The 23,492-nt window shown below is 39.3% G+C and overlaps 1 protein-coding gene across 1 annotated transcript in view; it reads right to left on the minus strand.

Moving 5' to 3' along the window:
* The window catches only part of MSRA (methionine sulfoxide reductase A), a 255,962-nt gene that overhangs the window by 128,986 nt on the left and 103,484 nt on the right, over window positions 1–23,492 (minus strand). Inside the window, exon 3 of the mRNA XM_014947676.1 lies at window positions 15,785–15,904. Within this exon, the coding sequence (XP_014803162.1) occupies window positions 15,785–15,904 (120 nt within the window). The remainder of the gene's footprint in view (window positions 1–15,784; window positions 15,905–23,492) is intronic.

Genomic DNA, 23,492 nt, shown 5'->3' on the forward strand with positions numbered 1-23,492 from the left:
CAGGGACACCCCCCACCAGACCAGGTTGCTCCAAGCCCCCTCCAACCTGCCCTTGAACCCCTCCAGGGATGGGGCAGCCACAGCTTCTCTGGGCAACCTGGGCCAGGCTCTCACCACCCTCACAGCAAAGAATTTCTTCATACATATAAAGAAACTTTGGCATCTTTAGCAGAATTTAAGACTATGCCTGTACTATTAAATTAAACAGCATCAGGGAACATTCCCAGGTTCTGGAATGAGATCTCTTCAACTGTAAATGGTTGGAATGGTCATCTCCATGGCATTGAGTCGTGCTGTAAATCTCTCTGTTTCTCCCTGCATGTGTGTGCATATGTACATTTGCATATATGTAATTACTGAGTTGGGAAATAAGTAAGGACCACCTGAACCCTCCCCAAAAAAGCAGTTTAAGTGTGTGAGTGATGGATTCCCCATATTATAGTCCATAGATGAGCTAGCACACACTTTTTCAGTACCTAGAATGATGATAGGATCAGAGAGGTGTGTGGTTGGAGGAAGCGTGGGGATATAGACTCATAGAAAATTAACCTCTGCCACATTTTATCTTTTCTTAAGCCTGACAGAAGTCTCGACTCCGCTATGCCCTGGACCAGCTGTTATCATTCACACGAGAGACTCTCCTTTATAAATGCACTGATCTTGTATATCAAATGCAGACTTAAAGAAGGGATTAAAAATAAAAAAAATAAAATAAAAAAAATACTTTCATTTAGCAAGCTCGTATTAAAAATTAAAAGATGTTAATAAATACTGTGTCTATAAGCTGGTCTAAATCTATCTAAAATGCCCCACAGTGAAGTCTTACATCAGTTATTATTGAAACATTAAATGCTTTTCTTACAGGCTTACAGCAATCAATTTAACTTTCAGTCATCTTGTACCCATATGTGCTGCTCCTGTTGATGAAATGGCTATTAATAAAGGAATAGATGGCTATGAATTAAAGCAAGCTCTACTTAATCACATTAATCCAGAGTATGTTAAAGGCTTCAATTTTCTAAATAATTTTGGGCTTAATGCCTCCGAGATGGGCAGACTGCTCTATTGATGCAGCATCTGGTCCAATTTAAGCTGCATTGTGAAGGAGGAATTGTTAGGCCCTTGCAAAAATAAGGAAGACTGACAGTTTTAGGGATGCAACCAAAACTGCTACAGCTGAGACAAAAGATACTGCAAGATATTGAAAAAGACCTACAACAATTAAAAGGCAGCCCACTGCTCTGCAAATGCAACTCTACTGTTCAGTGAATTGTATATGATTAACTTACTCGTACTGATGGGATGAGTACTCCATACACTTAACCATCACTGTATTTTCCAGTCATTGAACATCCAACAGCTGCTGCTGTGAAATATGTTCACTTACCCATTACATTGGGTTACCAATTAGAGAGGAATTATTTAAAAGGGAATGGCACAAGCACTAACACTGTCCTTGCATAAGCAGTAATTTCTGGCTTCAGGGTTGGGGTTTTTTTCCCTGAGGGTTTTTTTTTTATTATTATTATTATTATTTTGGTTGTGTCAAGGTAGTAGTTTTACAATGAAATAAGATTTACCTTGGCTTGTAGCACTGAAATACTGCTACATTCAATTAAGGAGCTGCAGAAAAAGTGTTTTAAATAATTCCGGGGGAATAAAAAGCTTCATAGGAGAATTAGGGGCTTTTAGGATATTTCTGCAGGAGAAAGATTTTTTAAAACCCAATCTCCATAGAAGGTCTTCAACGAAGGAGACAGTATGATATATTCCATCCATGGGAAAAAAGACATTTCCCATGTTAATACTTCTTTGTTATACTTAATATGTCAAAATTATAAAAGTTTTAGGGGCAGATCTTTTTGTCAGCGACTCCATTATAAACGAAAACAGTAACTCCAGTGAATTCAGTGCATTTGCACAATATAAGTACTGAATGAAGCCATCAAGTTGCATTCTGCAGAGCTGTAAAAATCTCTGTCTGAAAGCTTATTTCAATTAAAAGTAATATTGTCATGAAATAAACAGAGCAGGTTTGGGGGGCAGACATTGCATAGAGTGTGTATTATCACATATTGTAAAATTTGGACAATTATAAAATGCCCAAAGAAGATCGTCTATGATACACTCCAGTACCCTGCATCTAACAGGACTAGAAAGGAAGCGGAATTTTAAAACTGAGATTAAAAACTATGTTTAATTTAAAATATTCAGATGCATAGTTCCTTTTCAGCTGAATAAAACAATTTGGATATCTAAATACCTAAATATATCAATTGAAATTCTCTATGACTACAGGAGATAAAAGAAAACTTTAGATTTCCCGTTGTTACCTATGCTTTCTTCCAACACTCCTCAGTACCAGAAAAATCCACAGAGCTGTAGATTTCAAAGGGCTTTATAAGATAAGATAAAGTATCTCCTTTTTTATAAATGAGGACAATAGGCAGAAAGAGTTGAAGGTCATCCAAGTCAGCCTTGGAGCCAGGAATAGAAGGAAATCAGCTGAGTCTCAAGGTACCAGCCCAGCTGAGGCACTCCTCCTCCTTTCTGCAACCCCTTCTGCTCCAAAGAGCTGCCAGGAAAAGTCCAGCATTAAATCGGCTGCTGAAGAATATGAAAGGGAAGAGCAAGAAAAGGGAAGCAAACACACACCGACCAAGAGTGTGGTGCTGTGTGAGAGAAGCTTCTGTTACCTGTTACCGGTCCGAGCGTAATTAAATGGGAAGATCTTCCCCTACTGCATTCAGGGAGAAGTTTCCTTTCTGGGAGGGGTTTCAAAAGCAGGGAGGAAGGTTGCCTTGCTGATGTGACAGCTACAGAGGTAGCTTAGGGATACTTGGACGAGGTGACAATAGAAGGAGGTATTTTATGCCCCATCCCTGGAGAGGTTCAAGACCAGGTGGTGGCTTAGGGATACTTGGACGAGGTGAGAATAGAGGGAGATATTTTATGCCCCATCCCTGGAAAGGTTCAAGACCAGGGCCTTGAGCAACCTGGTCTAGTGAGAGGTGTCCCTGTCCAGGGCAGAGGGGTGGCACTAGATGATCTTTAAGGTCCCTTCTAACCCAAACCATTCTATGATTCTCATAACTTTCTGAAAAACGTCTGAAAAGGTTTATCTGATCTTTATCAGTAGTTCTAATAGTTCAGTTGTTCCTCAAACTCTGGGCCATTCTTCTAATTAAGAGCTATTAAATAAGCCTAAGTACAAATAAATAACCACTTATCATGCCAGCGATATAAAAAGAATTCATATCTAGGAGTAACACTATGGCAACAGCTTTTGTAAGATACTCTTTGACACTGCAGCAGAGCTCCTGTTTAACAATTCAAATGCAGAAAGATGAGAATAAAGGAGGCAAAAAGCAACTAAGTGATATCCCTGCTCATAGATCAATTGTTTTGATGAATTCTGCCCTCACACGTTATATGAACATATCATGTGCAGACAAATTCTATTTCATAGTAACAATGAGTCTGCGTGGAGAAGAGTCTATTATCATATTGAAAATAAAGGAATTGGAGAAGAATGGAAGGCAGTAAATAGATGAATATGCAGTGAGACACTTGGCTTTATACTCAATTGGTCTGCAAAATTTGCCGTCTAGATCTGTTATGACACTATTTATTTCTGCACCTTTAGGAGAAGATCAGAACCACCTATTCCAAGAGCAGTCGCAACAAATGCAGTTTTGCTGGACAGTTTTTCACTTTTTAATTAATTATTTTCCACAGCTGCCTGAAATAGCCATCCTTTAAGCAGCCTTTTGAAATAATTCTCTTTATTATGGAAAGTTCCTTGAATCCCCACTGCTATATAAAAGACACTGCTCATCATTAGAGACTTTGGTGGGCTTCAGAGTGTGTGAATATCTAGGAAAGACCAGGAAGAGCATTTTGCTCTTCCTTGTTAATTAGATCTGAAACAGCAGGAGCTGGTACCACAATATTGCACACCTTTGGTGTGACATCCCTCAGTTTGAACACCTGCTCAGGATGTTCGATGCCTGGATCCCAAATGACTCTCAAAATAAGAGATGTACAACTCTAGGGAACATCCTAACTACCAGGGTAGAGGAAAAACATCAGTTACTTGTCCTGATGAAGCAAGGCCACTGTGCAGACATAAATGCAAGATTACAGAATCATAGAATCATTTAGGTCAGAAAAGACCTTTAAGATATCAAGTCCAACCATAAACATAGCACTGTCATAGCACTAAACCATGTCCCTCAGCACCACGTCCACATGTCTTTTAAATACCTCCAGGGTTGATGATTCCACCACTTCCCTGGGTAGCCCGTTCCAAGGCTTGACAACTCTTTCAGTGAAAAAAATTTTCCTAAAATCTCTCCTAAACCTCCCCTGGCACAACTTGAGCCCATTTCCTCTTGTCCCATGGCCTGTTCCTTGGGATAAGAGACCGACCCCCCCCTCACTACACCCTCCTTTCAGGGAGTTGTAGAAAGTGAGGAGGTCTCCCCTCAGCTTCCTCTTCTCCAGGCTGAACACCTCCAGCTCCCTCAGCCCTCCTCACAAGAATTGTGCTCCAGACCCCTCACCAGATTCATTCCTCTTCTTTGGAGGCCATAAAGCCAGATGGGGAGTTCATTTTCTTCTACTGCTTAGAGCAATGTGGGGCAGGGAGGAGAAGGAGAGAAAGAAGGGCCAGGTCCTGGAACCTATTCTCATCACTAACATCTTTTTAAATATACTTTTTAACAGTTTCATGCCAGATACACTGTGGGAAGCCAAATCAGGGGTCTGTGCTTTTTCCTGTGCAAGAATCTCCTCTTGTTTTCTTCTATCCCCACCACATTTCCATTTCGGGTCACACGTTGCTGCTGATTCAGAAGCAGAAGTCCTCTTCTTTGGAGGCCATAAAGCCAGATGGGGAGTTCATTTTCTTCTACTGCTTAGAGCAATGTGGGGCAGGGAGGAGAAGGAGAGAAAGAAGGGCCAGGTCCTGGAACCTATTCTCATCACTAACATCTTTTTAAATATACTTTTTAACAGTTTCATGCCAGATACACTGTGGGAAGCCAAATCAGGGATCTGTGCTTTTTCCTGTGCAAGAATCTCCTCTTGTTTGCTTCTGTCCCCACCACATTTCCATTCCGGATCACACGTTGCTGCTGATTCAGAAGCAGAAGGAAGATGAGGTCCCCTCCCCATCCAAAACCTGACCCACTTAATCCATGAAAACTGGATCCTACCTTCGTTTCACTTTCAAGCTTGGTGCCTAAATTCAACTCACATACTAAGGACACCAGATCCCAGTCTGTATTTTTTCATTTAATTTTAGCTTCGCATAAAGACTTCCAAATAGATCACAAAGGCAGGCTGAGAGACTGCACTGATACTGGAGAACTCATTACACCATTACTCTTGTCTCTGAACATCTTTGAACACCTGCAGAAGGGCTAAACTGTCCCCGAACAGAGAGGAACGAGGCACGAAATAAAATGAAGCCATTTGTTAAACCAAAATAAATGAAGCGGTGAAAAATAATGGTCCCATCTGCACCTACCACTGGTTCAGGGTCAGTTCTGCTGAAGAAAAGTGCACTGCCAAAAATTGGAAGGAGAAGAATGAAATAGAATCCTGACCATTTTCCTCACCATACACAGTCCATTCAGAAAATAATAATACTAGTAATAATAACAACAACAATATTTAGCACTCTTGTAATTCTTTGGAGCTTCAAGACATTGCACAAACAGGCTTCATCAACTTCTTTTTCCAAGGCTTGTTTGCAACTTGGTAGCCACTTTGCTCTTTTATCTTATCATCATATTAGCAGATCGAGACAAATTTCTTCCTGATGTAACACCATTGACAACCGCAGAATTATGTCTAGGATTAATTTGGCCCAATTTATTACTTTCTTAATAGATGATAAAAGTATTATAATGGTGTTCCACTTGAGTTGGAACAAAGAATTTTTGCAGCATTCAGGGCACATAATGACATGATTAAACCCTGTATCCTTTCCAGGAAATCTAAAACACTATAATTATAACCCAAAAATGAAAAAAAAAAAAGAAAGAGAAAAAAAAAAAAAAGTCAATAATGTGTAATCACGGTAGTTGATGATAATGCAAACTTTCAGTTTAGTACATAGTACCGGTCACCTTTCCAGGATGAATAAAGGAAAGTTATGGTCAGAATAAATTATGACTTCCTTAATAACACAGGCTGGAGAGTCTCCTTTAAACCAGCGTATCATTTTGAGAAGGAAAGTATTCTTTCATATCCAGGAGCTGGATCACTCATGGCTAAGTCGAACATACCTCCAAAGTATCTCCATTTCTTCTCCCTCCAGAAGGACTGAACGTGAAAGGAGGCACAACAGGGAAGGCAATAGTGTTATGACAGGGCCATGCAGAGCTCAGCAACACCCACCGGCCATGAAGCCCTTCTCCCCAATCAACCATCCAGAAAGAACCATAACTTGCATAAAGTGCATAACTACTCCCTGCTCCCAGCAGCTTCCCACTTACAGAATCACAGAATCATAGAATGGTTTGGGTTGGAAGGGACCTTCGAGATCATCCAGTGCCACCCCCTGCCCTGGGCAGGGGCACCTCCCACCAGACCAGGTTGGCCAAGGCCCCAGCCAGCCTGGCCTTGAACCCCTCCAGGGATGGGGCAGCCACAGCTTCTCTGGGCAACCTGGGTCTCACCACCCCCACAGTGAAAAATTTCTTCCTGACATCTCACTTAAATCTCCCCTCTTTCTGGGTAAAAGTGGTAAAAGATCTCAAAGACTTCTGCCCTCTCCATCTGAGAGCCCCTGAGAAGTTTCTAAACTGGACATTGGCACAGATTATCACCCCTTTAACACAAACATGTTGCGTATCACCCATTGAGGTTATACTTGTTCCTTTGACTTCTTCATATTGAAATGCCACTACCTAAGGACAGCCAAAGCCACCCCTCCACTGGGACACCACACAGGCTCACCAGATGACCTCATGCTCTTGGTGGCAATCACATCCTACCTCTCCCAGAGGTGCTACAACAGATGCTACCAAATGCTCTAGTACTAAGTAACAGGAGCACAGCTCTGTTTTTCATGGCTGATGAGATTCCTGAAAAGAAGGATTGTCGGAGGTTCCTGAGAAGGGCTGTCACAGTGTGCATCATGCTCCAGTTTAAAGCCCAGTAACAGCCTGAGAACGCAAGGACAGTACAGTTGAAACTGCTTTCTGTTCACTTACTTTCTACTCAAAACCAGGCAGTGGTAGGCTGAGATGATGGCTTATCATATTAATTAAAATTCTCTTTTAGTTTCTTTTGATTTCTCCAACTGTCTGCAGCAATCTGTTGTCTTTTCTCTTAGTTTTATATAGTATGCTTTGGGAGGAAAGGACCTTATTTTTCTTCTGTGCTTTACCCAGCAAGGTCATAGTCCATGCCAAGTCTAGCATTTGAAACATTAACGGCACTTTTTTAGCATTTTTGTTCTGCTGCTGTACTATATTAGCAGAAAGCGAACTGTATAGACTTTATGGAAATGTGACATTAGAACAGAATCACTCGAAGGCATTTCAGCTACAATTAACATTTTTCACTCCTCGGAAAGAAAATAAAAATAGTTTCTAATTGAATCGCTTCACTGAATAAACACCAGATAAAACCAAGTAGGGAACTAGAAGACAAAAAAAAATAAGGTTAACCACATGTCGGGATTGGGTTTTTTTCCAGGCAGATTTGATCTGTGTGTTAGCAGTGTGGGCGCATGTGTATGCAAGCGCTGCCACAATATATTTTTGAGCTCAGTAATAGGTACAGAACTGTCTCCAGGCATTCACCGCACACGGAGTCCAGGAGGCAAAGCTGGTAATTCCTTCTTGCTTCTTCCCAGCCAGGGAACTCCAAGGATCCATGGGTTTAAAGGGCTGGTTGTGAATGTCAGTATAGAGAATACACCTCAAAAAAGATGGAAACCAAGAGTAGGGCAGTCCAAAGAGTCTGGGTTTGAGTATCTGTACCACAACAACCATCAGCTGTGGCCAGGAATTGTCCAGGATAGACTACTGGCAGGGCTACCACCACGTCAGGGACTACCAAAGCACTCCAGCAGCACAACTGGTCACATACTCATGCCCAAATCTGTGCCCTGTTCAGTTTACTGACACAGATATAGCCTTTTTTAGTGCACCAAAGCATTTTAAAGATTTTTGTCTCTTCTATAGAAGAATATGCCTCCAATGGATGTACTCAAGTCTTAGCCCACAGCAAATCCTCGGCAATTAAATTGAGACATGACTTTATTGAAGGATCCTTCATCTCTTGGCTTTACCAAGATAAGTTAGGACTCCTCAGACAGACTGCTTGATCTCTCTTAGAAAATATTTCTTGCTGTGCACAGTTGCAATCTTTTGCTATTTTATGGGGCTTTTTTCCCCCAGATCATCCTGAGTCTGACAAAAAAATTGTGCAATGTTGTTGGTGGTTTCCCTTAATGGATGCCACTGTAGAACTGTGAAAAGTGGGGTGCTCTTCTTTTCATAATTAAATATTCTGATTTTTCTTTTAGTTCAAGCCAAAGTGTCATTCTAAAACATGGTTCCATTACCTCTCCTTCCTAAAATTTTAAGAACTATTAAAATAAAATCAGTGTCCCACATGGTCTCAGTTTCTTCATTTCTTTGGTTTTTATGTTAGCCAAAACTAATCAGGAAAAAAAAGATAATGAATTGACCCAAGAATTATTTCTATTTAGTTTTTTCAGTGTATTCTTATTCAGTGAAAAAAAAGCTATTTCCATAGCGACTGTCTTCTCTTTGTGAGCCTCTAAATCAGTAATACAGGGCAGTTGCCTACTGCTGTGTGTCACACTCCAAAGGGATTTGTTTGATCTTTCTAAATTTTTGTGGGCAATTTTGTGAACTCCCTTGAGCTCTGGCTTTCCCAAAAGGTGTCCTTTCCCCCTCAAAGTGTTCTTTACTCTGCTGTTACTTCACATCAAACACAGAAATGATTGCTAGAGATCATTACAGCCATGAGGACCCCAAAGGCTCTGCCTCTTCTTTCACTGGACCAAATTCTTCTCCTACTCATAGACCAAATTCTTCTCACCTGGAGAAATCCATGTGAGAGTGTGTGAGTCTGCAACTGTAAAACAGAGCAGAATTTGACTATTGTAACTTTACTTACTATAAACTAAGGTAAAATAGTCTTCTTGGGCACGGCTGAGCAAGGAGTTAAACTCTCGTAATTAGATATTTTCATCAATTATCCAAGACATAGAAACTATGCAGGTCACTTGTAGAATGATTGAAAATCTTAATTATCATGGTGAGATAGTATTCAATTTACAGACTTTTATATGCCAGCATAAGAATCTGTTCTGTGAAGGGAGTCAGTGAAAGTGGGCTATGTTTATACATAGTAATTTCAGTACTCTCCCAACTTCAGGAAAAATATATTCTTAGAAATATCCATTTTACCCCCAAAACATTTCAGTCATGTGCCACCAAAGGAGTGAAGATTTCTGTTGGGGGAAGAAGCAGCAGGAGCAGCAAAATAACACAAACGCACCACAATAAACAAGAAAAACAGGGAAACCACAAACACATTCTACCTCCAGAGCAAGGCTCTCCCAAGAGCTGTAGCTTCTCCCTGATTTCTTCCACCTCTGATCTCTACCCCTCAGGACATTCTTTTGCTTATTGTTTTCCTCTTTCTTTTGCCTTATAGTATCAGTTTGCTCAACACTTCAAATATTACACACCAAGAATGGTTCTCATGGACATGAAGAGGCACAGGTGACCTCGATGGAGTTACTACCTGTAGTAATCCCTACTTCTGGGAGGACAGTTTGGTAGACTGAACAGACTGGCTTTTTTTGATTTTTAAATTTTCAGGTGTCTCCATAGCAAAAACAAAATGTAGTAAAACCCCACTGGCCATAACACCAGGGAGTCCTTCGGTAACATCAACTTTTTCACAAATACACCGTGTTCCTGTGCCTAAAATGAGATGCATCTTCCCTGGTCAGGCACAGTGGTTCAGGGAACATCACAGCCTAATCCTGCATGAAGGCTTCAGAAAATGAAGGTCCTTTGAGAACCCAGTAGAGGCTTCAGGTCAGAAGATTTTTGTCTTTGACTTGTTCTGTAATGGCTCTTCCAACCTCCAGGGCCATCACATTTTCATCTTATATATATCTTTAATAAAACCAGGAGATGAGAAAGACAGAAACAACACATCTCAGTGGAATACAATTCAAATAAAGTCGCTAATAATAAATAATATATTTAGTATTTATACTGCTACTACTATCTAAGCCTGTGATTATGGGCAATGCTGAGATAAATAGATAAAAGGAACAGAGGATAGCAGTGAGAATATTGGGATTTTAGATTTGCCACAAGGCACAATCAGGTATCTAAATAATAAATATCAGTGTAATTTCTTCAAGCCTGAATCAGCCAAGACATTAACCCTGAGAAGTCAAATTCTGAAATAGAAACGTAAACTTAACCTTGATTAAAGATGTAGCAGAACTCCCTGAGCAGAGCAGTTCCCATCCCTTGTGGACAGGCAGCTTTTTGTTTTTCAGACAACGGTCGGTAAAAATCTTTATTCTGCCTTTTATTTTTAAATAAAGAATCTGGAGAATACATTTCTGTTCCCAGGTATTCTAAGGTATAAATGACGTTTTCTTGGTCAACGAGAAGCTCTTCTGTTGAAAAAGTACATGTCAGTAATGTCAACGCAGACAATTTTCTAGGTAGAACTGCAATATAGCAGGTAACTGGAATTCAATGCAGCTGTTATATTTCTTGTTGCCAAGGTTTTAACGTCGCAGCAGCATCTGCTATCACCTTTCCAAATGATTTTTTTGAAGTCAAATTGGTACATTCATTTTATTTCATGACTTAGCAATTGCATCAAGGACAAATTATAGTTTACAGGGCTATATCAAGGTTTTGTCTGCACATCTAGGAGGATCCTAGGACTGGAGCCACACGATTACAGAGACACAAGTTATTCTAACAGTGGCCTAGTTATAAAAATTGCATGTTTTCTACAAAATCCTGTTCTTCAATTGCTACAAAAAAATATAGAAAACACGAATATCCCCAGTACATGACATTAACTTTGATCAATACCATGTTTGGTACTTTGGCTCACCCTTCCTTCCTTCCTTACAGGTGAACTAGGCAAAAGAAAAGGGGCGAGGTAAAGCAATTGGCCAATAGTACCAAGGCACGTTGTTCAGATCAAGGGCATGGTGAACACTGATATTCTTCACAGAATCTATAAGTCATTAAAATTCCTATATCCTGTCCTTACAAGAAAAAAAGAACAGACAAAGGCACAACAGGAATCTATTCTCTTGACAGCGATTTAATAATAAAAGAAAATGTTCTGAGCTATTCTCATTACTGCTTGGGAACTTTAATCTTGTGGACTTAGTTTCTGTGCATGAAAACCTTCAGATCCCTTTATAAGCTACAGAAAGTGAAGGGAATACTTGTAGTTTAATTATACACTTAAACATTTTGGAGAGTCAGACCCACTTTTGAATAGTGTTGTGATGTCTAAATGAAGGTCTTTTCAAGTAATACAAGGCACTGTCTCAACATACTGATAGTTTGTCACAGGACATTCATCTGTATTTTGTAGAGAATGGCAAATCTGAGGAGGAAAGAAATATTTTCCCATATTATATGTTCTCTCTACTGATATTAATAGCTTGTGAAAAATGTCAGTCAGATTTTCTGTTATTGCCTTTAATGATCATGCTGTTTATTCATCAGTACATCAAATATAAGCCCCATGTCATAGAGTCAAACCCTCTTCCATTCTTAAAGCAAAAACATGCTTTAAGATCATCACCCTGTTGTGGACTTTACTGGTTGCTTTGCCCTCTCTTTCAAATAGAACTTCATCTTAATGAAGTAGAGATGGAATTCACTCTGTAAATCAACAACTGACCAAAGGGATAGGAGGTAACAGAGCAAGAAATTAATTTTGTCTTTCTCCACTCTCTTCCATCAGCTATTTGGAACTCTTCTGGATGACCTTTGGAAGCCTAGACATTTTAAGGAGAATCAGAGCTCCTGCGTATAGGAATCAATCAAAAGACTAATTGGGATGCAAGAGGCAACACTATCCCTCAGAAAAACATGGGTTTATTCCATAGGAAGTGTGAAACTACTTTACAATCTAGTATTTTCTGTAACTCAACACAGAATCTAAGGCCACGTGGCATAGTTTTATATCGCATTGCTAATTACTAAGAAATGTGACCAGTGTACAAGAGAATATGCTTCAGAAAGGTACTGAGAATTGACTAGATTATAAATTGATTTAACTAACTAAAATACTGTTACATTCACTAAGCCTTCTAACTAATATTGGATAATAAACAGGCATTCGTCTATTTTTATTACACTGAAGATAAACAAAGAAAGAAACTCAAAACAAAATAAAATGACCTGCTCAGATGTTAAAACCTTGAACCATAAGCCCTGTTTTTAAGAAAATCATCGTTAGCTGCATATTTTATATGGTAATTGTACATAACCAGTTTATGAATAACAACAGCAGACTTTTTCCCTTCTGATTTCAGTGCCACTTGAGCTATGCAGATTTCAAAAAGCTTATGAATATAAAGATAAACAGAATTGTTCTGAACATCTGTAAGCAAAATATGAAAAGATGTTTCATACTGAATGAACATCCTGGGTTGTCTAATGCTGGCCAAAAATGGTGTATTTATGCATTAGGCTGAAGCACCAAAATAGCTCCAAATCCCTCACACACTCCAGAATGCCTTTTCAGATTTTCATCTGTACCGTTGTCACCACAAAATGTAAAAATAATTTTCCAGCACAGTATTCAGAAGCATCAAAGTAACTCAATTATCTCTTAAACATCAATTTAGCAAGGCAATACCACGTCAGCTGAGGGGAGAATCTTCAAATGACCACATCTGAACAGAGCAAAGCTAATCTCACCCTTTCCAGCGGAATCCTGACTTTTCTACCTCCCCAACGGAGGGGTGCATCATCCTGCTCTTCAAGGCTTATGAGGTTGGAGGTTTGTCCTTAAAGGATTAAGTTTTCATGGAGAACCAACAGAGGATTTTAATAGTACAGCCATCACTTGGGTGCTGGAAGAAAATTGGTGTCCCCTCACATACTAGGTCCACAGATCTAGGTCCACTAGATCCACATACCTCAATACTAGGTCCACAGATCACTCTTCCTTCCCAGTGAAGTCCACCACATGACATGGCAGACAATTAGAACACCACAGATGTGAAGAATGGGCCTGTATTCACTTAAAGCAACACAACTCTTGAAAGTGGCAATCACACAGTGCATAACTGAAGTCTACTATTTCATCAGAACTGTTCTTCCCAGTAAAAACTAAGGCAACTGGAAACAGTCAGATGGCAGCGTCTTAGGGGAGCTTGTGAGAGTCTCTTTAAAGAGACTTCCAAAAAGTACCTTCAAAGATGAAAAAAAAAAAGCTGCCAAAAAAAATTCTGAATGAAATAGGGCTAGAGGAAGTTAAGTAGGAAAAAAATAGTATGCAGAAATCAGTAAATTCTCCAACTCAGCTCAGCTGCCCAACTAGGGAAAAGAAATGTGTAGCACATACACATCCCATTTATGTTCACACAGACAAGGCTATGAAATATGTGCTTATGCTTCTGGATATCTCTGAGCAAAGAATCCTCCAGTGTCCAGCGTCTGGAGGCATATAAACACCCGTCATGCAAATGTGTAGAAAAACAAACACTAGAAAAATAACCTCAGCTGTGTTTTTGCACTACAAATCTAACTTAAAAAACTAGCGCAGTCAGATGGCAGTATCTTAGGGGAGCTTGTGAGAGTTCTCTTTAAAGAGACTTCCAAAAAGTACATTCAAAGATGAAAAAAAAAAGCTGCCAAAAAAAATTCTGAATGAAATAGGGCTAGAGGAAGTTAAGTAGGAAAAAAATAGTATGCAGAAATCAGTAAATTCTCCAACTCAGCTCAGCTGCCCAACTAGGGAAAAGAAATGTGTAGCACATACACATCCCATTTATGTTCACACAGACAAGGCTATGAAATATGTGCTTATGCTTCTGGATATCTCTGAGCAAAGAATCCTCCAGTGTCCAGCGTCTGGAGGCATATAAACACCCGTCATGCAAATGTGTAGAAAAACAAACACTAGAAAAATAACCTCAGCTGTGTTTTTGCACTACAAATCTAACTTAAAAAACTAGCACAAAATAGACTTCAAAAATTTTTCCCCTTTCTTTATTCTAGAATTCTTACTATTTAATTACCATTTTTATTTTTGCTCACTATTGATAAAATACAACACATTAAGTAGCTACAAAAAGCTTTCAAAGTATCTCAATGAAACATAAAGCTCAAAATACTATGGAGTTATTCTGAAATTTAAAACCAATTCTTACTATTTAATTACCATTTTTATTTTTGCTCTCTATTGATAAAATACAACACATTAAGTAGCTACAAAAAGCTTTCAAAGTATCTCAATGAAACATAAAGCTCAAAATACTATGGAGTTATTCTGAAATTTAAAACCAGCCAATACTGCAAATATCTATACGCTAAACACTTGCACTCAAAAGCATGCCAACTGCTATATGTTACCACCAGAAATTCTCCCTAATCTATATGTTCTCTTCAGCATTTATAAGGCGTTTTCTAACTAGTACAGTATTGTCTATAAAACAGAGGCATTTGGACAATTCCTCTAACTTTCCATCAGCCCTGAATTGTTCGGGCAGTTGGACTAGATGACTCTTGTAGGTCTCTTCCAACTGAAATAGCCTGTTCTATTCTATAGGACCTTAAAACACCTCTTTTCACCTTTTTCAGGTCTGTTCTATTCTATATGACCTTAAAACACCTCTTTTCACCTTTTTCACTATTTCCAGAAAGTTTCCACTTTTTTGGATGTCCGCAGCACTTCTGCATAGCTGCTAAAGTGTCCATTATCTGTTGGTGCCACTGAACTTTTTCCACTCTTTCTATCAGGCCTATGTGACAGATTGTCAGGGAGAACAGTGTATCAACTTCAGTGTTTGGCATAAAAAGTGTTAACAAGGAAATAAATGAAAAGAAAACCTCCAAGCTGTTCTCCACCAGCCAGTACAGGAAAGCAAGAATTTGCTTTAACAGCAACATTAGTCAGTTGGCTGCCAGTGGTTCTATGTTTTAGATCACAGAAAGAAATTGCATTGGGTTATTAGTACTGTAGAAGGATTAGTGTAAGAGTGCAATGAAAAATAAATGCAAGGGTTCAGCATGGAAATGATAGGATGTCGTGCATTGATCTGTATAAAAATTTAACAAATTATAAATAATAAGGCGAATGAGAAATTTAGACTTCTTCACACAACCTCTCGGTTAAATGGAAAAATGAAGAATTACTGTGTGATTTCTGATTTTTGTTCATACTCAGACAAAAGTAAAACCCAAACTTTTTCTAGATCAGCATTTTCTACGGCACACATTTGCATGATTTGAAACAGAATTCATTTCCTGAAAAAAGTCTTTTTTCTTTTTCCTCAGAATATTTGTACATACATTAACTCATTAATGATTAGGAGATAACAACGGGATGGGCACACCATAGGTTTCATTACAGTTTAGGGTGCAAGAGCAATACCAGGGTTGACCAAATACCAAATCTCTTTAGTCACTGCAGTCACCCATTTTATTCCTTAATATCCCTCATAATCTGAGAGGATTCTACTCAAAATCCTTAAAAACCAAAGGGAGAGACTTACCTGAACAGACCTCTTTATAGGTAGGATTTGGAGTATGCCCTCCTGCGTAACCCACTTGAGTGGAGTAGACTCCCTTCTGCCTCCAAAACTTCCTCTCAGCTCCCCAGAAACAGCCCATACCTGAATATTGCACAAAATACATATTGTTATGTCAAAATCTGCTCAATACTAAATCAGTCATTCACACATTAATTGATACCATCCATAGTGGAAGCAACACCTATAACCAGTCTACGCTGGTCAAATGTTTCCCAAGATTATGCACAGAGTAACTATTCTGAGAAATCCATTCTGCATCACAGCACAACTCAAATAAAGCTTTATTTATGCTGCTGAACATTAACATCCCACAGAGGACAAACCCTACAAGCGTTCAAAGGCCCAAACGAGGAGAATTCTCATTCACATTAAAAAAAAAAGTAACTTAAAAGGCAATTGCACTATTTGTACAGCACCATTTTTACTTTAGTTGATTAGCAAGCTGTCAAAACACAATAATTTGTATTAATGGCAAACAGTTATTTAATTTTCTGCTTTCAGGCATATGCCATCTTTAAAGGTGGCAGTAATAATGTATTAAATTATATGCTATACAGGAGGAAAAATGCTTTCATTTAACAATTTATGCATGCAGGTATGTGAGGCTCAGACAAAATTTCGGTAGTAGTCATTCTCCCACGTGGCCAGTCATCAAAGGACACCAGACTGCCACCAGATGTGGATTAGCAAAACTCTCCTGGCAACAGGAATCGAGCAAATTGTGTGAAAGTCAGGGGGAAGGAACAAACAAGACTAGCAATTTCAATTCTCCGATAGCTTAAATAGTTAAGAAACTATTAAGTTTCTTAATAGTTAAGAGAGAGAAGGACTCTCTAAAGCTGAAATACGTCATGTACACTCTAGTAGTGTTTAGTTTATCCTTGGCTAAGAGCAACATATTTTCTCTTTCAGTGATAACATACTTCCTTTTATTATTCCCTTACTAAAACGTTTGAAATAAAGGCAGTAAAAATAAGCTAAATATTAAATATACTTAGAAATCAGTGATCCATGATGGGTTTCTGGGTTTTCTATTGATAACACTGCTGATATGACAGGTTAAAAAATTACAGGTATGTTCCTTCAAAGTACAGCTAGAACAAAGCAGTCCCTTCTATCAACTATGAAGGCTCACAAACACATCTCTTTTCTTTGAAACTTCAGAGATTAACTTCAAACTAAAGTTGTAATGGATGAAAAATTACAGAAGTAATGACCCAAATTTCTCCTTCTACTCCATGTGCTCAAGCAAGCCCCATAAACTAGGAGGGCAGCCTGCTCCTGGAGACCATGGAAAGAGGCAGGCATCTCCCGAGTTCAGATAAAGGCCCAACTTCAAAGACAAAGCAGAAATGCTCATTCTTTTCCTATTTATTTCAAGAATTTTAATGCTCAATAAATCCCTTTCTGCACTGAAAATCTGAAATTACTGATCATCAGGGTAGTAGTCACGGAGTCTCCTCGATCAATAACTATTCTTTAGGATTCTCTGCTCAATAGCCCTCTCTGACCTGTTGAGTTGACCTGGTGACCTACGTCCTCATCAGGGTTTCTTTCACTTTCTCTTCTTCCAGTTTATGTCTGAATTCATTCTGCCCTCCTTCCTCTGCGATACAGCCCTTTTATTCTCTTGGTGAACCTTTCTCATCGTTTCTCAAGTATCTGGCACCTTGCACAAACCATAAATCCTCACATTCACGGGAACAGATAAAATTGAAATCTTTGTCATAATAAAACAACCTGGTAGTAAAGGGACATAATTTACAACAATACAAGACTAAATTGCTTTCCCAGTATTAACACATTCAGTGGTTGATGTTTGTTATTCTGCTAAAGTGGTGCCACGTTCTACAGAGAAATTGTCACAAGGAGAGAAATATTAACAATAAACCTCCTCCCATAATATTCCAGAGTTAAGACACATCAGCTCACGGAAACCCCTTTCTGCAGAGCACTGGTTGCTGTAAGCCAAGTTTAACACGAACAATGATTACTAAAATAGGGAAATTACTAAAACAGGGATCTGATCAATGCTTAGAAATACTTAAAGGGTGGGTTTCAAGAGGATGGGGCCAGTGTTTTTTCAGTAGTGCCCAGGGATAGGACAAGAGGAAATGGGCACAAACTTGAATGTAATTTCCACCTAAACATGAGGAAAAACTTCTTTGCTGTGAGGGTGGCAGAGCCCTGGAAGAGGCTGCCCAGGGAGGTGGTTGAGTCTCCTTCTCTGGAGACATTCAAACCCCACCTGGACACGTTCCTGTGCAACCTGCTCTGGGTGGACCTGTTTTGGCAGGGGGTTGGACTGGATGATCACCAGAGGTCCCTTCCAACCCCATATCATTGTGTGATTCTGTGATTCTGTGAAATAATCTCAGTTCAAGACTTCACACGCTCTTGTAGTACATAAAAGTTTGTCTATTGATTAGTACTCTAGTAAGAAAACCAAAGAAATAAATAAATGAAATAATTAATTAAATAAATCTCAGAGGAAAAAAATAGTAGGAAAAGAAACATAAAAGCAAAATAAGCCACCAGTATTATAATTTGAAAATAGAAAACATGAATGTGATTTTAAACTACTCATGAAATAATTTGCATAATCCTCAGTAGTGGTGAAGTGAGTGTGGCTTTAGAATTAGATAGAGCTTCCGGAGGCATTCCTAAGAGAAAGAAAAAAAAAAGGAAATACTGGGAAACATAGTCACGTTCCCAGAAAATGTATTATTTGAACATAATGGATATTGCAGAAGAGTGTTTAAACACTGAAGATATTTGTCACTTTTTAATTGCTAATTTGTAAAACAAAAACTATTCTTTTAGTGACGGGTTTTGACTGACTCTTAATTGGAATTTCAAAAGGTATTTAAAGAAATTTTTTTTGCTTTTGAACTTCAAACCCAAACAGATTCAAATGGGAATCTTTAAAGGTTCATTCATCTCTATAAATAATATTAAGCATACGATTTGGGAATAAACACTAGTACCCCTATTCCTTTCTAGCATCCGCATCCATTTCCTCACACTATTCTCTTTATAAGTCCCTATGCATATATATCCTCTGAGCAACTCTTTTTGTACACAGCCTTATGCTCAGCCAAGGAACATGTGTTTCCATAGGCAACCCAGATAATTTGCATATTTCTAAAAAATAGTTAGCATAAGCTGAAGTATTTTTGTAAAATAATGAAAGCAAAGCGTCACCCTGATAAGAGAGATCGCATTGTAAAAGATAATCTGTAATAATTTTGAAGTATTCAGAGAGAAACTGAGCAGAATTGACCCCCAGGTGTTTACTTTCTGGTGAGATGAAGAGCATTAAAGATTGCATCAACCATATTGACTTGGTCTCCATCAACTGCAACAGGAACTTATACATTCAGGGACTAATTTATTTGCCTAAATTGAGCCATCCAGTGTCATTTGAGATACCTTAGGATATCCACAACACCTATCTACAAAAGGCTGACTTAAATGACACAGGATTTGGGAGAGAAGCATGCCTTTCTCAAAAGGCATCCTGAGGCCAGAGAAAACGCTTCTGGACATCTCAAATGTAGCTGTTGGCATGTTTTAAGGCGAAAGAAACACACCCATACCCCAGATGCAGACATTAAAAAAACCTGAACATCTTTGAATCTGTATTTGAATCAAATCTCCCAAAACATAGTGATTTCTGTCTGAAAGTTGCCTGTTTCTCTCCCACAACTCTAAAGAGCATGACTAGTTCAGATGCAGAAGTCTATGCTACAGCATAAACTAGATGAATCATAAGCAAAGTTACTAATTAAATAGTCATCTATCCTCATAATAACATTTATTTTGTGTACTGCATGGAATAGCCATCACGCAGAACCAGAAAACAGATTGGAAAACTTGTTTGAAATTTATGCAATATTGAAGATGCTCTCTACTCCTACAAGAAAACGCATGGTCCTGCAAAGGAAACATTTACTCCCCTTTCTTCTGATCCCCTTCTCCAACCTCCATTCCTATCACATCTTTGAATAACACACAGTTTTCACAAAGGTTCCCTGATGTAAATTCTTATTTATGATTCTGTTATGCAAATCAGCACAAGCAGCACATTTGCATGAGAAGGGCATTCCTGCTCCAAACTAAAACCTCACAAGATGCACCCATTCTGCACTAATTAAAGTCTATTGAGTTCTGAGCTCCAGAGCTACTAAAAGGAGGCTGATGCTTCAGGGACTCTTTCCACTTCAAGAAATTCGCAGTATTATTTTTATATATATGAGCTGATTTTCACATTTTCTCTAAAACTTGTACACGTACGTGTTATTTCATTTTGTGGAGCATTTTTTTATAATGCCTTTGTCCTTCACCTTTGTGGTACATCCTTCTCCACCGGGCATCAGGTGCACCACAACCTGACTTTCTGCCTTCCTACCCAACGACCTTTCGCTCCTGCCAGCTTTATTTAGGAACGTTCCCTCTCCCCTGCCCTCCCAGCAGCCCAACAGGACATCCAGAAGACTCTTTTTTTTTTGTCACATTCTGAAGAATGAATGCATTATTTTAGTGGCGTGCCAAGCCTTTCCTGGCCCACCGCCTGCAATCCCTCCACCCACACTTCAAGGCACTTTTCCATGCAGCAGATTAAGAAGCTGTTCCCGCGCCAGGTTGATAGCAACGCTTCGCTGCAGAAGATGAACTGCAAAGGATGCGGCTCCTGCTCCTCCTTCTGTTAACAGGATTTTCCAATTTATGATTCCACTAAGTAGGGGGAAATGTCACTTTTAAATATATATACTCAGAAAAAATAAAACGTGCTGGTAGGCTGAGAGAACAAAGAGCAACGTGCCCTGGAAACCTCTTCCCTAACCTCAGATCACAGCAAGGAGAGGGAGAGGATCTCTCCAAAGCTCAGGAGCGCACTAGACAGAGGAGACCAGCCCTTGTGCCAGCTTATGTTCTGAAACCCTAAAAGCAATGATTCTGCCAGCTGCTCAAATGCTACGGGTCCCCAGCCAAAAGGAGCTGGGGGCACAGGCTGCTCCTATACATTGAGGCAGTAAAGGACGGCCAAGAGAACATCCCACCGGCCTACCTCCACGCGGCTCGCTCGAGCCAGCAGCTCTCCGGGAGCCGAAGACACAGCTGCCAGTATCCCCCGCTTCTCTTGGCCAGGGTAGGACTTGGCCCAAATTTTGAATACGATTGATTTAGTTACCTCTATAAAATCTGGAGAAGGAAACGCTCAGCTGCTTTGAACTGAAATGATTTTTTTTTTTTTTTTTCCCCCCAGTTGGAAGGAATAAATGGAACCTCAGCAAGTTATATACCTATATAATAATGCTCATTTCCGCCAAATACTGTGATTGGTGGTTTTCTCTTTAAAAATTTGTGTAGAGCAGTTGGTACAGCTGATTGACTGAAGTCAGTCCAAGTACTGATATTCTAAGTACTGAGCCAAAGAGATATTTCTGCTGTGTGCTCTGAAACTGTGGGGACCATTCATTTTTGGTACTTCATAAGTTGAAGGGGGCACCTGGGGTTCTCCATGAAAGGTCAGATTGAGATCTTGGGAGGCACCATCGTGTTATCTCTCCCAAAGAGAAGATGGGTAAGCAGGCAACAAGGAAGCTGTGATGGGACCCAGCAGAGTCCCAGTTTGGACAATAAGGAGATCAGGATGTCCTGGCAACCCAGGACAACACCCAGCCTGCATCTAGTTTATACACAGTGGTTGTACACCTGGTTCCAATAATTTTTCTTTATTTTATGGAACTCAATAGCACCAGACTTCCAGAAAGTTACATTTTGTTCTCTATAGGGAAATATGCCAGTCCCTCTGGCTTCACAGTGATTGGGAACACAAATCCAAAATAGACCTGGATCTCACAATCACATGTGAAGTGAGTGAGCACAGCTCGGGTGAACACTTTCAAGCTGCTTTTGCACTTACACAGCAGTAAATAAGGGCCTGAAAATCTAAAGTGATCAAAGCCATGTCCTCATAGGCACGAAGATAAAAATGCAGCATGAATTACCCCAGAGTCTTTGTTCTGAATTTTTTCAAATTCCGGTGGAGAATCTGGAAAGAATTCCAGATTCAGACTGAAATGCAATATTGTCTTTTACATAACACTGTAATATGTAGAGCACTTTGGTGAGCCATCTGGATGCATATAGGATTAATGTTATCAATCAGGATTTAAAGTAAAATTGTATTATTGATGTCTTCAGGGGTTTAACATGCAGCAACCACTGAATATTTGAGCAATCACAGAATATTTGAGATCACTGGAAAACAATCAACTAAGAAATGGTTGGGAGGAGTATAAAAAAACCAAAACGGAGAACAAGCTCAGCTGAAAGAAATAAAACTCCCGATGACAGATGGCATTAAGCGGATGATCTTCCTAGATAAGCGTTGGCTCTAATGCTACAACAGGGTTGATAAATATGTTGAACAGCTTGCCTGGGGCAAGTCAAACAAAGCCCTCGGCAAGAAATTTAAAATGCAGTTTGCCTAACAGAGCAACTAAAGAGGAATTTCTTGGCTCACCATTTTGCCAAGATGTGTTCTGTTCACACTGCATGAATTCCCAGCGAAACTGTTGGGTTTGCTTCTTTTTCCATAGGAGAAGCAGAAGCCTCATGTTCATTCAAATTAACAAATGCCCAGGCAATTCGTTTCTGCCTCTACAGTGACATTCGAAGTGCGTGTGGGCACACGTTTGTATGGATGTTTGTATAAAATCTGCACAACAGATTAGAATTATTGTAAAAGGAAAAGCAGACAATCATAATAGAAAAGGCATATTTTACTGTCAAGAGAAAAACTGCCATGTTTTTAGCATGAAAAATATGCATAACATGTCATAAGTAGAAGTACGACTTTTGAAAAACCCTATCAAACAACAGCACTCAAACTGGGAAAAGCACTAGAGAGATAGAGAGATAGAAAATGATTCTTAAAATGTGTTTATTCAATCTATCATAAAAGCATGTTACTAGTTATAAATAATACAAAATCCACAGGATTTAAATAAGTCTGAAGCCAGTATCAAGAATGTTAATAAGGCACAAACCACAGTTGCTCTAAACTTGACAATTATGGTACGAGAGGTTTCAGATATTCCTATTTAAATGCAATTTTGATCTTAACCAGCAGAGAGCAGGGATATCCACAAGTCAGTGTACTGAAATACTTTCAAAGATGGCCTTATTCACTGCCTCAGTAATCTTTCCCCACCCAGTAAGCAGGAATATTAAAACCGATTTTATCCTGAATGTCAACAAAACTGTTTTCTGGTGAGTCCACGTGATAAAAAAAATTCGATCACCAAAATCTTCTGTTGGGAAACTTCTTGCCTCTAATTCCCAGAATCTGGAAGATACAGCTCAATCAAAAAATCATTTATGCTGCTCTGAAAGGTTCTCATCACACACTGGAAGGAGAATATGTAAAAGCAGCAGAGGCCAAAGTTCCTGCCCTTCGAGAGACGCACCATATTGTCCCTGTATCTGTGACACCCACCTCCACCTGGCAAAACTGGGAGGACAACTCTGCAACACAACTTCCACCTCAGAGCTGCACCTGAACCGTTCAGAACTTCATCTTGGGTCTAAAGAATCAGAACTAACCCTGGGAATCATTCCTAAAAGTGAATAGAAGTAGATCTTGGGAGAGTGAAGAAAA

This window comes from Calidris pugnax, unplaced genomic scaffold, assembly GCF_001431845.1.
Source record: "Calidris pugnax isolate Ruff unplaced genomic scaffold, ASM143184v1 scaffold154, whole genome shotgun sequence".
NCBI lineage: Eukaryota > Metazoa > Chordata > Aves > Charadriiformes > Scolopacidae > Calidris > Calidris pugnax.